Source organism: Pygoscelis adeliae, unplaced genomic scaffold, assembly GCF_000699105.1.
Source record: "Pygoscelis adeliae isolate BGI_AS28 unplaced genomic scaffold, ASM69910v1 Scaffold57, whole genome shotgun sequence".
NCBI classification, from domain to species: domain Eukaryota; kingdom Metazoa; phylum Chordata; class Aves; order Sphenisciformes; family Spheniscidae; genus Pygoscelis; species Pygoscelis adeliae.
In genome coordinates, this window is record NW_008825615.1 from 1565872 (window position 1) to 1583371 (window position 17500).

General features: G+C 37.9%; 1 protein-coding gene across 4 annotated transcripts in view; it reads left to right on the plus strand.

The window, feature by feature from the left end:
* Window positions 1–406: 406 nt before the first annotated feature.
* Window positions 407–17500, plus strand: part of SYNCRIP (synaptotagmin binding, cytoplasmic RNA interacting protein) — a 23583-nt gene continuing 6489 nt past the window's right edge. For all 4 annotated transcript variants that reach the window (XM_009333106.1, XM_009333107.1, XM_009333108.1 and 1 more), the window contains exons 1-9: window positions 407–564; window positions 1453–1571; window positions 1758–1865; window positions 3596–3709; window positions 3801–3977; window positions 9035–9170; window positions 10069–10274; window positions 15297–15446; window positions 16774–16895. In XM_009333106.1, coding sequence (XP_009331381.1) covers window positions 417–564; window positions 1453–1571; window positions 1758–1865; window positions 3596–3709; window positions 3801–3977; window positions 9035–9170; window positions 10069–10274; window positions 15297–15446; window positions 16774–16895 — 1280 coding nt within the window. In that variant the 5' untranslated portion in view covers window positions 407–416. The remainder of the gene's footprint in view (window positions 565–1452; window positions 1572–1757; window positions 1866–3595; window positions 3710–3800; window positions 3978–9034; window positions 9171–10068; window positions 10275–15296; window positions 15447–16773; window positions 16896–17500) is intronic.

Below are 17500 nucleotides of genomic sequence, written 5' to 3' on the forward strand. Positions count from 1 at the left end.
CCGCGGTGTGGGCGGGGGCTGCATGTGGCAGGTTTGCTCTTCCTCCCACCCCCGCCATTGGCTTCTTGCTCCATTTCTAACTTGTTCAGAGCCTCTTAGGGAGTGTGTTAGAGAGACAGAGAGAGGGAGGTGAGTCAGAGTGTCTGGCTGGGTTGTGTAAAACCTGCAGTGAAAGCTACCCCACCCCCGCTAGACAGTGGTGTTAGGGCTTTCCTTTGTGTTAGTGCTTCTTTTGAGGAATTTTGTGCGTCTTCCAAAATCAAAAAGTATCAGGGAAGTGGTCTACGATTTTTGATTTTTTTTTTTTTGCAAGAATAGGGCAGTCCGTTGCATGTATTGTCACTTGATTTGTTCTACCTGAAGATATTTTTAGCTTAATTATGATGCTTATTGCATTTGAACAGATATCTGGAAACATGGCTACTGAACATGTTAATGGGAATGGTACTGAAGAGCCCATGGATACTTCTGCTGCAGTTACCCATTCTGAGCATTTCCAGACATTGCTTGATGCTGGTTTACCACAGAAAGTTGCTGAAAAACTAGATGAAATTTACGTTGCAGGTAAGATGTAAAACTTGCAAAACCACACTTACAATATCTTATTGGATTCTGCTGTCTTTGGGCTAAAATAGCAACTTTTTGTGGTTTCCAAAAGTATGGGAACTGCAGTCTTACCAAAATCTGTGGATGTTTTCCATTCAGTGCTTTAATTTGTCCTAGTATTTTTCAGAGAAAAGTCTTGGGCCAGGCCACTTGGGCTGTGAGGGGTGGGAAGGAGGAAAAGTATGCAGATGACCATAGCAACAGCTGGAATAGGCAACAGATGATTTTTAGGAGGAGTAGGTGATGTGGTCTTTGTGCACTTTTTACAGTAGTTGTAGGTAACTGTAAGTAACTGAAGCCTTGGTATTCATCTTCTCATGTAAATGATACTTGGTGACATAGTATTTGGGCTCATGGATGCAAAGGTTATTGTATTGGTTCTCTCAGACAGAGTAATAGCTAGCATTTTTTAAGCTTGATTTCTGGATTGTGGTGGTCACTTTTAGTGCTGCAGTTTATTTGGCTTTATAGTTTTCTCAAAATGTACCAAGGTACCATTGCTAGGCAAGCTAAGTCAGGTTTTGATAGATCCTTCTGAATTCAGCTTCAGGATATTGAAAATAAACTCGGCCCGTGTATCATCTGGGTTTCACAGAAGTCAAACGAGTACATAAATGCAGTAACTGTTACTCTGAATCTTAACTTTTTTTGACACTTTTTGATGGAAAAAAAGGTTAAATACACTTAAATACTTACCTTTAAGAGGACTAAGTGATTTCTTAGGTATAGTAACTTATGTTAATCGGTGATTGATTCAGGGGTCACTGAAATGTGTTACATGCGTTAAATGTGATTAAACAAAGATTGCTGCCCAAATATAATTAGTAATTTTTTTCTTTTCTCTAGGGCTAGTTGCACATAGTGATCTAGATGAAAGAGCTATTGAAGCTTTAAAGGAATTTAATGAAGAAGGTGCATTGGCAGTGCTTCAGCAGTTTAAAGACAGTGATCTCTCACATGTTCAGGTAACGTTAAGCAATTTAGAATATAATTGTTGAGGGATAAACTGCTAGCTGACTGGCAAAAGGTTTGCTTAAGTCTCTTCAGTGGTCCATATGTGATATGTAAAACGGGCACTGTATTAGTTCAAGGTAAAATTAGATTCTGGCTTGTTACGTTTTCAGAACTGAAGATTAATATGTCTTTTGCAGAACAAAAGTGCCTTTTTATGTGGAGTCATGAAGACATACAGGCAGAGGGAAAAACAGGGGACCAAGGTGGCAGATTCTAGCAAAGGACCAGATGAGGCAAAAATTAAGGTATGTGCCTAAAAGATAAGTTATGCGGTCTGTCTGTGTTTTTTCAAAGCTGTTGTGACAGATACCTTGATTCTTTTGGAACTGTGCTTTTCTTAAAAAGACTATTTTAGATTATTTGTCATTATTTGAAAGCTGTCACTTGCATTTTTATCTTAAACTTCATCCTCTTCAAGAGGAAACTTAATATACTTTTAATTACTGGAACTGAATGTATATAAAAGTGAGAAAGATTTGACAGTTTGCTTTATGTCTAGTTGAGACAGTTCTACTATTTCACAGTTAAGTTTTCGGAAACTTGTCAGCATAGATCTTTGAGTTGACAATGCGTAACTTCAGCTACTGGTGTTTTGGTGTTGGGTTTTTTTTTTCCTTCAGTTCAGGTTTAAAGCAACTCCACAATACAGAGGAGACACCACGTGTGTCTGAAAAGACAGATTGTAAAGCATTCAGGATTTAGCACGCTTCTTGTGGCATCATCACTGTTCTCATAAACTGTACCCCAAACTGTCTTAGTAATGGACATGTTATTTCTTAGACCGAGTCTTCTGCTAGCAGGAGACTCCTGTCTCAAGAGTGAGGCATACTACGATTTATTTTAAAATTCTGTGATGAGCAACTCTTTCCTTAAGCTTTGGTAACTCTCTAAGCACGCTTAATTGATGTCTTAAAAAGCAAGAGAATCTTTCATCTTTAACTTTTCATGTGTAAACTGCAAAATGAATGTGTTTATATATTACAAATAACTATGTAGCTTGCGAAACTAGAAAATCTTTATTCTCTTGACTTTGAGGCTGGGATGCCATTAATTATAAATTCAAAAAACTGATATGGTTTTTGTCACTACCACATAAAACAACAACAATATGAGGACTTGGTTAACTAACTTAAAGTAGCATAGCTTTTACTGCTGATGGCTATAGCATTTAAAATAACTTTGCAATTTTCCAGTTGTGAAATTACTAACTCTTGATTATAATTAGGCTTGTTTAATATGCTGTTTCTTTGTGTGTAGGGTTGATTTGTCTTTGATTTGTACAAAATTATTAAGAAAGACTAATTTCAGAGGAGTTTCTCATCATATATTTACATACTGAAATTTCATCTAACATTTTAAATTGGTAGTATATCTGTCACTGTATGCAGTGATTCCAGTGAGGATCAGTTGTGCTGGGATGCTATATGTGCCCACAAGGAATTTGGGGGGGGGACGGGGGACGTGGAGGACAGGATAGGAGAAAGGAAGTAGTACTACCATTTCAGCAGTGGGATACCTGAAGCAGTCAGTACGGTGTTCCAGGGGTGTAAGCACTTAAACATGTGTTCTTGAACTTCACACTTATGAGTAATCTCATTAAGTGAAGGGAACTCCTGTGCATAAGTGTTTGCAGGATTGGACATGCCAAAACAAGAAGTGGCTCAGACTAAGATCTTTCTAATTAAAGGGAAGCTCGCTATTCTATTACTTGGCCTTTTTTTGGTATGAAAATGAAGGAATTGGGAAAACTCTATGTGAATCTCTAATTTTCTGGCAGTGTTTCTTTACTTGATAGTTCTAATAATTGTTTTGCGAGTTTCTTGTTGAAGTACTAGCAGTAGGCTTGTTTGCCTGTGGGAGTTTCAAAGCAGTACAGTTTTAAGACGAATTATAAGCGTGTCTGTTTGTGAATGAAGTTCATCTAAACTAGCTCAGTTTGTGTATGATTGTAAAATTTTAAGTTTCTTACTTGAAGGCGCTCTTGGAGAGAACTGGCTACACTCTTGATGTGACTACTGGACAGAGAAAGTATGGTGGACCTCCTCCAGAGTCTGTATATTCAGGACAACAACCTTCTGTTGGTACAGAGGTAAGGAGAAGGCGATGTTTATGTAGATGTATTCTTATTCATTGGAAGTATTTTTTTTTTTTTTATAAACAACACTCTATGTCTGTTGTAGATATTTGTGGGCAAGATTCCAAGAGACTTGTTTGAAGATGAACTTGTTCCATTATTTGAGAAAGCTGGCCCTATATGGGATCTCCGCTTAATGATGGATCCACTGACTGGTCTAAATAGAGGATATGCTTTTGTCACTTTTTGTACTAAAGAGGCAGCTCAGGAAGCTGTTAAACTGGTAAGTTTTCTGACTTGGATGTTTTTTTCTTTTAAGAATACTCTCTGGCTTATAAGCAGTTGTCCTGGTCCTAATGCTTAAATGCTTAAGATGCCTCATTGTTAGGTCATTTCATAAATGTCCACTAGATGTTTTTAAATATTTCCACATTGTGTATAAATTTTTACTGGCTGTATTAGGGATAGGAAAAAAAAAAAGCCAGTGGGCTGCTGTTTTGTCCAGTTAGATGAGCCTTTATTATTAACAAAAGTTGTGTTAGCCATAGTGACTTCTGAGCTGTCTGCATCTGGATGAGTTTTGGAGGAAGTGGTGTTTGGGTTGCTATTGGTCAGGTTGTCTGTGATTTCTGATGTGCTTGTGCACCAGCAGGGGGCCCTGTGCTGGAAAAATGCTTCTAAAGTCACAGAATTTCGTAAGATACTTCACATGGGAGATAATCACTCTTGAGTGTTAAGGTCTGTTCTGTTTGCTGCAACTGACTGGGGGAAAAAAAAGTCATAAATCCTGCCAGGTTAAAAAACATTTCCTCTGTTTTACACAGGTGTGAAATAGTTTGATATAAGGAATAGGCCACTCTTAAGCTTTCCCGGTTTTATGCAGGAAGTATCCATCATTAAAAAAAGAGGGGGGGGGGGGGAGAAACACAGCCCTGATCCTCGCACTGCCCCTTTTGTTTTTCTAGTTAAGTTGAATTTGAGTTTTTGGAGCTAGTTACTACTGCATTGATATGGCCAAGATCAGTGCGCGACATGACCCTCAGGAGTGCTAATGATACTCATTCTGAGGTGTACTGATACTGTATTAATACAGTAGGGTTAAAATCTCTGTTTTGTAATAAGGTACATCTGAAACCATTAAGGTACCCTATTGACATATTATTAATGTAAGTCAGTTGGTGGAGACAAATCAAGCTGAAGATGGGAAGGTGTTTTGAAAAAGTATAGAAATGTCTACAAAAGTAGGAGTACAAAAATATCTGGTATATGCTGTTTAGCTTTTTAAATAAGAACGGTTGGTGTTCCTGTGTGCAATCCAAATATACTGAGGATAACTGCGTATACCTCTTTGACAAAGTACAACTTAGCTATTTATATTGTGGGTGAACTCTTAAGAGTTACGCACATGGCTTAGCAAAACAGTGAATCAAATCAAATATGTTCTCAGAGGCAGCTAGTAAATGAACAAAAAGGAACTTCTCTTCACTTAGCTGGATTTTGCTTAAAGGCAGTATGCTCTGAAAAGTCATTTGGGTTGTGTTTCTATAAAAGTAACATCAGATCCTAGCCTCAGTCTTCCACTAAATGATACAAGGGAAGGAGGTACTTGGTGTCCCTTTATAGCTGATCTTTGATATGCAGGGGGGAAAAAAAGTGTTGTGTTCTGTGTTTCAGTTAAATAGCCACTGAGTGTAATAGTTGAAAAGTGTTGTGATTGATGGGGCAGTTTTTCAGCCTTCATGCTAACTTATTTGAGGGCAGGGTTAATTTTAAATTGGATCCTGTGGCATTTGTCAGCTTTTGAGTGGTTCCAACCATGGTTGGCTGGCTAGTTTGGTGTATTATAAGTTTCCCAACCTGTCTAGGGGTGATTTGCAGGGGTACTAGTGAAATACAGCTGTAGAGCTCGGTTGAAAATCATGGGTCTATCACTTGTATTAGTTAGACATGCATGGGAGAGGCTGCTGACAGACCTCTTAGAAATGCTGAACCCTTGGTCCTAGCCACTTTAATATCCTAGTATTTTAACAGGTGGTGTTCTTTTTGATACTACCTATAATCTTCTGATGTGTATACAACTTATTTCCCAACTTTCTGGACTCCCTGGGATAGGGGTTCTTTTGTTATTTCCCACCTTCTTCCCAGAGGCGCTTTTCTTCCCTGCTATTCAGGACTCTGAAGTATAGCAAAAATGAGAATAAAAATCTCTGTATTGCCTGTAGGCTTCTGAGTAATAAGAGACAGCTATGAGATTTTGTCAATACCCAAACTGCAGCAGAGAATAAACTGACCTGTCTTCAAGCTCTTGCAGTTGGTGTAACATATTTTGCATACAATTCATATTTGTGCGGCTGTTGTATCATCCACAGTCTTTATAACAACTTAATGTAAAACTGAACTAAAATTTTTTGATAAACTTAGTGTTGACTTACCCTATTCATTAACCAGAAGAAATCTTGCAATTTAAAAGGTTGAAGCCTTGATTTTGTTTACGCATATGCATTTTTAAGCCACTTAAAGGGGAGAATTCCCTAAATTTTGTTTGAAATGCCTTTGGGGCTGTGCTTGAGACAAAAATGGAGTGATGCTATGGCCTTATACTGAGAAGACTTACAGATACAAACAGCAGTTAATTTTATGTCCAGGGTTAACCCTCACTGCTTAAGTAGAAATGGCATCTCAAATGTTCACACAAGCACTGATTATCAGAAGTCTGACTTCTTTTGCTTTTGTTTTTTTTAACCCCTGGCAAGTTGTTTCTTGTTAACATGTTTGTGTTTACCTTCTGTTCTATACTGGTTGAGTTAAGAATTATAACTCTAGTTGTGTTCTCTTGCACACATGTTCAATTCTCCCTCATACTTCATAGGAAGTTGTTAGATTTCAGTTTTTCAAAAGATTTCTGAGTGATTAAGGTTACTGTAGACATATACAGGAGAAATATTTGTGAGGTGAAGCTTTTAGGAAAACATACTGTGAAAACTATAGTAGCATACGGTGTATTTTTGACTAGAGCAAGTGTAAGCTTGATCAAAGTGCAGGTACAGGTGAGTTACGCAAATATGCCCCTTAAGCAGTTTGCCAGCTATGCATAGCAGTACAACTTGCCATTTGCTGCTGGAAATAAACTAAAATTGCTGGTGAAAGTTTAAGTGGATAAAATGACAAGACAGACCTTATGCATACTTTGGCCTATTTGTGAGTAGGTTCTTACAGAACTCAGCAGAAAAAAAACCCCAACCTATTACAGTGTCTAGAGGGTAGTAATATCCCTGTTACTAATTTCGGGCATTGATTCAGTGGTGACAGGAGGGGGAAGCAGTGTGCTGACATAGCTAATTTGGTAGCCTGACTGTTTTGGCGCTTTACCCAGGTCATGATTTGGGCCTGTTCATGTCTAATCTAAGTTTACACATGGTATGCAAACTATTTACCTAAAAAACACCAACTCTATATTCAAGACCACCTAATTCAAGACTGTTTTCTCTGTGTTAAGAGAAACATACAATGAAAAGTAGTAGTTAATGTATTGTAGCATGAAAAAACTACTAGAAACTACTGTTAGTGTGGAATTGCAATATGTAGAATGTTTTAATTTTTTTAAAATCATTATTTTGTTGCCATGAGTTAGTTGTATGTGAGGCTTTTTTTGGATTAAATGCGTAGGCAAACTTTGGTCTTAGACTCTAACAGGAACAGTCAGATAATATCTTCCATTATCCATATAGAATAGACTCTTTCAGTTGGAAGGGACCTACAGCAACCATCTAGTCCAACTGCCTGAACAGAAGTTAAAGCATTATTATTAATGGCATTGTCCAAATGCCTCTTTTAAACACTGACAAGAATGGGGCATTGACTACCTCTCTAGGAAGCCTGTTCCAGTGTTTGACCACCCTCTCAGTAAAAAAGTGTTTCCTAATGTAAAGAAATGTTTCCTAATGTACACTTCAGTTAATGAAGAATCAGTTTGTGTCTTGTTTACAGACTAATAAACTGTCAGCTTTTTTTTAAAGGTGTTTCTTTACAGTAGCTCAAAAAAATACTTTAATCTGTCTTTTCATTAATGTGTATAATTCTGTTTATTAATGATCATAATGTATTTACAGTCTTCCTATGCAGCTGTTTCCTACTTTAAAATCAACTATTTCTCTGCTGCATGGGCAACAGATATGGAGATAGAAGTCTTTATCCTACTATGTTTTGTGACATAATTAGTTGGGAGGATGCCATCCCAGATCCTTTTCACATGTACAGTTATCCTTTTAGTTCACGTTTGGTGCAGTTGTCTAGCTTTGAAAACTTTCAGTGATGTATTTTTTTGTTTGCACGAGATAAATATAAATAAATAAACATCTTCACCCTGATTTTAGTGTACAAGGCAAGAAGGGATGTGGGAGAACTTGCTTATGCAGGAAGGTTTACCACCCAACTCAAAATAACTCATAGAATAAATAGCTAGATTAAATTTTAAAAAGCTATTCTGCTACTTGTCAATAAGATGTTGACCACAAAATACATTTTCCTGGCTAAAGAACTGTCTGCTGCAGGGCTTCCAGTTGGAAAGGGGTTGATGTCTCACCAGTTGACCTCCCTGCTGCTTATTTGGATGATGCATGTCTGTCTGCATCTCAATGAAAGGCATTTTTTTGTCAACAGATGTCTACAATAATACTTTTTTTTTTTCCTTAAACTGCTGACTTGTTCAGGGTGTCTTCTAAATAATCTGTTATGGGAGAAACATTTGAACAGAAGTCTTAGGATTTCAAGTCAGTAGAAGGTTGTTCTTGCTGTTCACTATCTTTACACATGTAATCTATGTGCTTTGGAAAGTATTTGCCAATTGCTCTTGCATGTTTTGTGGAGAAGACCTCATCACGGCTCTCTTTTGTTAACTATGGAACTTTAGAAGAGAATCTGACTTTTGTAACTCCTTCCTTGTATTATACACAATTCAAGAATTCATAGGTACAATCTATAGAGGAACTTGCGTTTTTTTTCTGCACTGTTGTGAAGGGAGAAGCCTTGGCCTTGATGACTTGGACATAAGATTTACCTTTCATGGTTCTACATGAAAAAGTCTCTAAAGAAACATGTATTAAGAAAAAGGCTTGAACAAGAAGGGAAGAATAATTGTTGGCTGAAATTGTGGAGATATCTTAGAGAACATGGGTATACTTCAGAACGGTTGAATATGCATCATAAGAATGTGTTAAGCTCCACAGAATTCAATATATTACTAAGTGCTATATTTGCAAAAGTAAAATATTTGGTATGCTGCTGTTGGAGGGGAGTGAAAATTATCTGTAACTGATGATTGTCCAATTATTTTTCTTTCAGTACAACAACCATGAAATTCGTTCTGGAAAACACATTGGTGTATGCATCTCTGTTGCCAATAATAGGCTTTTTGTTGGTTCTATTCCTAAGAGTAAAACCAAGGAGCAAATTGTTGAAGAATTTAGCAAAGTAACAGGTAAGTCAATAACTATGTTTTGTAGAGCTGGAGAGATGTCAGACATGAGTGATGAACTCTTGGCTTTGGTTGAATGATGATTAATCCAAACGAAGACCACTCAGCATTTGTCCCGACTTGTAGGTGTTTCTGGTTTTGTTTTGTTTTTTTTTTTTTTAAACCGTTGTTGTGCTGAGGGCTGAAATATTTGTGATAGGACTAGATGTGTGGTTCCAAGTTTTACCTAGAGAATAAGTGTGTAATGTTTAAAAAAACCCATGCAAAGAAATAGATGGTTTAATTATTTCAATACTAATGTTTTAGTACTTTTCAAGGCAAAACTGAAGCAGGTTGGAGAACGTAACTAGTTCTGTGCTTCAGAATTCTTAGTGATTTGATAAGGATCTCTTGATAATGGCATATAAACTGGCAAAGGTAATGGTGGCTTTCTCTGTTACTGAATGATATACTTCAGGTTCCTTGGAGTAACACTGGAACGTTTTAGATGTCTTAAAATAGTGCAAGCTTGATCTCTTGTTGTTTAGACATCCATGGAAAAAACACATGCTGATAAGCGGTGTGACTTAAGGGTTTGAGAGGAGAACTGACAAAGCTCAACTTCTGGCTGCCCTTATCTCTTCTCCATTCAATTAGAGGAAGGGTACTCTTCAATAGCTACTAAGCTTTCTTCACTTAATAAAAATGGAACCTGAGTTGGCATAGTCTAATGTCTCTCTTTGAAAATGTTGGTCTTGAAGGTAGAGAAATTGTATTATGTACGTGGTCTCAAAAGTCTAGTGTGTTCATGCTTTTTTGGAACCACTTGTTAGATGCATACTTGCCAGAAAGATAATCCCTACTTTATAATACAAATTCATGGATTGAAGCCATAACAAATAAATATTTTGCTTAATTTCAGAGGGTCTTACAGATGTCATATTGTATCATCAACCTGATGACAAGAAAAAGAACCGGGGTTTCTGTTTCCTTGAATATGAAGATCACAAAACTGCCGCTCAGGCCAGACGTAGGTTAATGAGCGGCAAAGTGAAAGTCTGGGGAAATGTTGTTACGGTTGAATGGGCTGACCCTATAGAAGACCCAGATCCTGAAGTCATGGCAAAGGTAATAAAGCTATGAGGGTACCATAATACATTTAAAGTGCCTTGTTCCAAAGTAAGTACTTCCTGACATTAGCATAAGTTTAAGTAGCATCTTTTAGCCTTCTTGACAGAGATGTTGTAGGTGAGATGATAAAAATATGAACACACTCTAGAATTGATGTGAATTTAAAAACTATTGACTGATGTTATTTTGTGCTCCCAGGGCTGAATGTTGAACATAATTCTTGCCAAAATGGCACATAGGGTGATGTATTTAATTTCTCATCTGGAAGTGGTGGCGGTGATTCCAAAAGTTAAAATGGTTTTGTAGCTTAATATTTGGAGGGACAGAAATCTAGATATGATCACAGAACAAGCCTTAGTTCTTTTTAACCCTGGAACTTTGTCTATCGCTTCAGAATTGGCGTATGTCAGTAAGGTGCACAAACGTATCTTCAAAGTTGCCTTTAGCAGTTACTTCTGAGAAGTTAGGCAATTACTTTGTATTTGGAACTCATATGTATCTTTTTAATTTGGGAGGGGGTTAATTCCTGAAAATACTAGGACTAGTAATATTTTGGATTTCGAATATTTCAGTGAAACTGAAGTCTGGACTGTTAATGTTTTGAAGTACCTGTAGCAGTTGTTTTATATGTGTGTGTGATATTTTGTCAGAAACGAATTACCTGAATTTTTTTTTCCATGAGATAATGCCCAACCCTTTTTTTTTTTTTCCAGTTATGTTGTGTAGCTGAGTTGTTTAATGGAAACTCCTAGCTAGCCCATATCCTTATCTCTTTCTCTTTGCTTGCTTTTCATCTGTGCTTTTACTCTCATCTGAGACACGTCACTTGCTGGAGTCCTACTTTGATGGACCTAGTAAGATAGCTTGGCTGGGATCTCCTCTTTGGTGAGCCATAAGGGAAAAGGGTTGGGGTGGGGGCTCATTTTAGGGAAAAAGCTGCTTTTGTAATACAGGTATTACAGAAGCTTTTGGACTGCCCTGTCTGCAGACTTTGTTTCTTGCCCGGCATCATAACTGTCAGCAGTGGGGAAGAGTCTTGCAGGTAAAATTTGTCGAAGGTGGCACTTCCTAAATATGGCGGCCTATCTATCTGTTCAGCTTCTTGGCTCAAAAGAGAAGAGACCTAATCCAGCGACCTGTTAAAATAAATGAGCAGGAACTTCTGCTGACATGACTGAATAGATGAGCAGGAAGTGATAGGGGATGTAATCGGGTATCTTTCCTAAGTAAGTTTACAGATGTGGGGAGTGAAAGGCTAAAGAAATTAAATCTTGGTAGCGGTTTGCCCCATTTAGTATACAATTTTTTGAATGTGTTAATGCCTTGTATTGTTTTGTATTTGAAATAGGACATGAAAAGGGAAGAAACATAAATATGGAAAATGTGCAGAAAATCAACTTGTATACTTCTAGAGCCATATGCCAAAGATTAGGGCATGGAGCTTGGGTTGAAGACATAGAAAAGTGAGACTATGTGAATGAGAATACTGAAAAAGTAGAGAACATCTAGCTTGTATCTGAAGGCAGAAGTTGAGGCCAGCATTGGTGTCTGACCTTTCCCGCTGGCTGTGTCTCTTAGTTTATTCTTGCAACAAGGAAAGTCTCTACTCCAGTCTTTCTTGCCCACTTAGTGTACATTTGGAGAAACTCTGACCGCATCTGGCACTTCTGGAAGTGTTAGGTTTACTTTCTGCTGTTTATTGCTGTCTTTTTTCCGAAGAGAAAGAACAGCTGAGCTGCTACTGCAGTCAGTAATCTCCCAGATGTGAGCTGCGGGTTGGCTGTCGTTGCTTCTGAGTACCGTCAGTCGGGAGCAAAGGGAGAGCTTTTGACCCTTGTCTTGCACATTGCCGTGGTAGAAGGCTCTGGAGGAAACACTGTGAGTAGGAGGAGTAGGTTGCTTTTATCAGAATAAACATCTGATGGGTGGTTTTCTTGTCAAGACTGCTAGAAAAACAAGTCCATAAGAGCAAACTATGGGGAAGGCAAATTCACCTTTGTAGCCAGAAGGTGAACAGTGTTGTTCTGAATACTTTGCAGGAGCAGCATGTCATTTCTTCAGAATATGGACACCTACTAATTTAAATTTCTGAAATGTTTTCTCGAGCCTTTTTTTCTTTTTCCTCCAGACTTTTGCTTAAATGTGGTGGAGACTACTGTATGGATGCATACTTAAAATTTAAATGGGGTGTTACCTTAAACACGAAGTACCTTGAGCGTGATGAGGTAGAAAGCTAGATTCTGAAGCTAGACACGTGCTATAGGAGATTAGTGCTTGTACTGACAGATCAGAGTATAATTGGTTAAGTAATTGATTTCTGGTCCAAAGTGAAGTTTTTTCCAACTTTCAGTAGCTGTGTTGATAACTTAATTTCTCCTAAGTGTTATTTTGATGCCTCTTATACCTGTAGTGCAGATAAATTTCTTAATGTTTTACTTGACTTCTGTAGCATGGCTGAGGCTACAGAGGACATTTTGGAGTGGCAGGTTAAGCAGCTGAATAAAGTCTTATGCTTGTGGCTGCCTGGTAGATTACAGGGCAGGAGACAGCCCTTGAAGAATGTGGTAATGAAGTCGAAGTGTTTGCGCTGTAGGTAAGAGGAGGAAAAGGAGCAGATCCCAGAAATTTTGGGGGTAGTCTAATCTTAAGCCGTTTTAAGGTGGGTTCTACCTTTATGACAAAATGCTGCTGCTGGGTATATTGCTTGTTAGGTGTGTGTTTATGGATCTTTGGTGTTATCTGTGAGCCTTAATAAAGAGGACTTCCTTTTTTTTTTTTCTTCTTCCCTCTTTAGATAGCTTAAATGAAGTAAAAATGGGTTCATCTTCTCTCAACCTACGCTTTAACCTGCCCCCTAGCTTTGACATCAGCTTTGACTGGTTTAGCTATGCCTCTAACCTGTAACACGACCAAAGGTGTTAAAAAAAAAATTCAGCTGTTAGAGATTAATGGATTTGTGTACACTGGAAAACATTTAAATTAGTTGCTTTTTACTTCTTTAAAAAATGTTGTGTTAGTGCATCTTGTAACAAAAAAGTGATGATTTTTGAGGTTTTTAGTCATGTCTGACACTGTCAGTCATTGTGGATTTATTAGAGAAGGCTACTTAGGGTTCCTCATGAGATTCTAGTCTTCATCCTTTCCTAGAGTACAAGAATAAGGAACACTTGTTTGAGAGTTACCGGGTTTTAAAACTGTTGATTACATCACAAAACTTCTTGTAATTCATTTTCATGAAATAAGGTTAACGTAGCAATTAGGACACGTTACTGAAAATGGTTATTACATATGGGTTGCAGGAAATAAAGGTTGCTCTTACCATCAAGGCATGTAGGAGAAGCTTAACAGAGGATAGGAATTAGCCAGCTCCACAAAGAAGGCCATGACTTTTATCATCTCCCGAGAATCAGCAAGAGTAACTATTGCCAAAGACGAGAGTTTGTACGCTGGGTCAGACTTACAATCTGTAGTATCCCTTCTTACAAACTCTGCATCCCATCCTAGTTTGACTAGCGAGTGAGACAGATTTATGGAAGTCTGTCCTGTTTATTTGTAACTTAATTACATAGTAATTCTTATAAAAAGGATGTCTGGGTTTATTGAGTTCCTGTATGTGGTGGGAGTAGAGATTATAGCTCTGCTTCAAAAGTCGAAGCATGCTTTCTTTGGTTCCTTAACACCCTGTGTTATTTGTATTGACCTTTGGGGTTAGGAGCGGGAAGTCAGTGCTGCCCATGTACAGTGTTTACTTACTTTTTGTCATCAGCTAGTTTGAAACCACTGGTAGCAGAGGGGATGTGAACAGAACTTGTAGGTCTTTGCCGCTGATATGCAGCTGCATTGTAGGAAAGTAAGACTGAGCATTCTTTGGCAGTAGGAAGTGACTAGGCTGTCGGGGCATGGTGGCAGCGTATGGCAGGGACTCTCCCCAGCAAGTCAGAGGCTTGTAAATTGTGAGAACTCGTGGATGACATCATGCAAACATGCTAACATACAGTCATTTAGTGCAACCTCAGTGTGGATGCGAGGACAAGTCTTCGAATACTAATGGGTCACTAACGTACGTGATTCCTGGTGTCCAGTGTACATTGTCTGCTATATTAAATAAGAGTCTAGTTTAAGCCTTTGTCAGACTGCTCTGTATTTTCTTTTATCGTAAGCAGTTGGTGGTTGATGAGACTTTATATTGATGATTTAGTCACTGTCAGGCAGCTAACGGGGCATATCTCAATAGTTGAAAGATAACCAACCTCTCTGATTTTATAAGCTGCATAGCAGTCTTTGTGTAGTTTAAGAGCTGTATTGCATGCTTTAGGGAGCTGGGGGAGGGAATAGACTTTCAGAGTTACTTGAAGCTGGCTGTTCCTCAAGGGAAGGATACGGTTTGACTTGTGAGAAAGTCCAAGGGTGACTTGGCAGTGTCAGCCTCAGTATCCCCTTCTGTCTGTGTTCTCTCTGCTAGCTGTGGATTCAGGTCACTGAGTGCTCCTCAGGCAAGCACAGTCCTGATGCTAGGTATTTGGTGTAGCTATAGCATGGGAGCCACAAGTTAAGCAGCTTGAGAGCTGCAGGCCTGTCACCTCTGACCTAGATATTATAGTGATGACTGTTCTGCAAATACCTGAGCAAAAACCTGTCTAAACAATGAAATGTTTTGACAAGTTAATTATTTTGTGTGTAACCAATCCTGGATGCCTTCTTTCAAGTTTGAAAGTGTTCTGAGTTCAAAATTACTGCTGCTAGGATTCTTTTAAACATTAACACAAATTGGGTTGACTTCCAGGATACTAATACTTACGTACTCATGTTTGAAAACATTTAATATTTCTATTGGGGAATTTTGGAGCCAACTCATACTGTATGAATATATAAATACACGTATTCATGTATATAAAATGCTGTACATAAAATGTAATTAAGATTTCAGTACTGCCTATAGTAATGGCTTGCAAAACTTCATTTTGCATTTTGGAATTAGATCATACTTCTAAGTCTTTCTTTTTTTTTTATTTCTTTTAGGTAAAAGTTCTGTTTGTACGCAATCTTGCCAATACTGTAACAGAGGAGATACTAGAAAAGGCCTTTAGTCAATTTGGAAAGCTGGAGCGAGTGAAGAAGCTAAAAGACTATGCTTTCATTCATTTTGATGAACGGGATGGTGCTGTAAAGGTAAGTGAAAAGGACTCTGTGTGTGTGTAAGTAGTGACTAAGCATAACATTTAGAAGCTGTATAATTCTTTTAACTTGAGAAAAAGCTCTGTCTGGAGAAATGGTAACACATTGTCACTGATAACTTTGTCATCTCTGGGCGTCTCCTAGGAAGACGCAGTTGCTAGCTTGAAAAGTGGATCTTAGATGGACCTATCCTAAGTAATTCTGCTGATAAGTGTCTAAGATAATCATATGTGTTATCATTTGAAACTGAAGTGCCAGAATTTGAATGACTCTTCTCACCAAATTATTGGTAGAATCTAGAGCAGTTTCTCTAGGGCAGGTGATAAAAACTTAGGTAATCTTTTTATTTTCCAGGAACAGAACGACTTCCTTTTTATGGTGTGGAATAAACACCTTTTCTTTTTGATGAGAGGTGCTGGACAATTGAGTAATTGTCATTCCTGGGTTTTGCTAGCCTGGTCTTGGTGTTTTTTCTCCTGTGATCTGTCATTAGGAAGGGGAAAGTGCAATTCCTCTCCTGCCTATAGTGTATCTATTTTTTATGTTCTGTGGGAGGATGCAGGATACAAGGGAATTCAGTTTTTCTTACTCATCCAGATGCCTTAAAGCAGATGCTTAGGAAGATGATGGAAAGAGTCTTTTCATAGGATATGAATCCCATCAAGGCTTAGCTATGTGGAGTCCTTAAAAGTGGTAGAATCTTTAGGATTCCCGTGCTTGGATTTAACTTGTAGCAATTACTGTGATCCGTGGGAATTGTACATGTGTGTGTGTTGGTGGGTTTTGTGTTGGGTTTCTTTTTTTTCTTTTTGTCATGGTTTGTTTTGGGGTGTTTTTGTGGTCAGAATGAGACTGTTAAATTCTGATTTTTAACTTCTGATTTAGAAAGCAAGCTGCATTTATTGCAAGTAAAATAAAGGAGTAAAAAACATACACTGATCTCTAGCTTTAGTAGTGTTTGCATGTGTGCTAACATTAGAAATTTATTCCCTTATTGCAAAACCTGTACTTTCAGAGGACAGTTCCTTCACTTCATTAATTGAAACAGCTTGCAAAGATTGAAGGCTATTTACAGTTTTGAGTGGAAGATTTCTAAACTGATACATTCAGTCCTGGGTTTGAGAGCCAAGTTAAGAGGAAACGCATAACTCTGGAACCCACAATACAATGCTGTCTGATTATTTAAAAAAATTTTTTAGCTTTATATTGTTAATTTAGCTCTGGATAACAAATTTTAAAATGCATGGTCTAAAAGATAGAATAAAATTAATAACTTCAGATATGCTTAGAAGTATATTTAAAGTCTGGTTAATTCCTTCAGGCAATGGAAGAAATGAATGGCAAAGATTTAGAGGGAGAAAACATTGAAATTGTTTTTGCTAAGCCACCAGATCAAAAAAGGAAAGAACGGAAAGCTCAGAGACAAGCGGCTAAAAATCAGATGTAAGTGTAAATGCATGCACATATGTTGTATTGCTTCTGAAAGACATGTACACTCCTACAGAATTAGAACTTCTGGGTATTTTAGTAGGTATACTGTAGCGTATACAGGTTTTCTGGCTTCTCTGAAGATGTTGGATTCATTTAAGTTGTTTGCATTTTACTTAAGATCTAGTAGTGGTGTTGGTGAGAATTTAGGTACTGTTTTGCTCTGCTCATTGAGTGTGAGAGCACCAGAGGAAATGTTTGAAGGTCATGAAATGTACACACTTCTCACTTTTTATTCTAAACGTTCATGCACTTCTACACTGATACGTCATGTGGATGAACTTAGCAACATGTGCTCCTCCCAGTGGGCTTAGCAGTACTGATACAGCCCCCCCGTTTAGTAAAGTACTCACTGAAAGGAGGATCCTGACATTCTTTTTTGCCACTTCCAGAAGATAGATCTGCTCTTGAGGCTTATAAACTCATACTAATAGATATCTTGCACTAATAAAAGCTGAACATTGCAAAAAAAAAAAAAAAGGGGGGGGGGGGCATTTCTTGCTAGTGTGTTCTGCTTAATGTTCTCATGTGTTTTTCTTCTTGGATATCTTGTAGCTTTC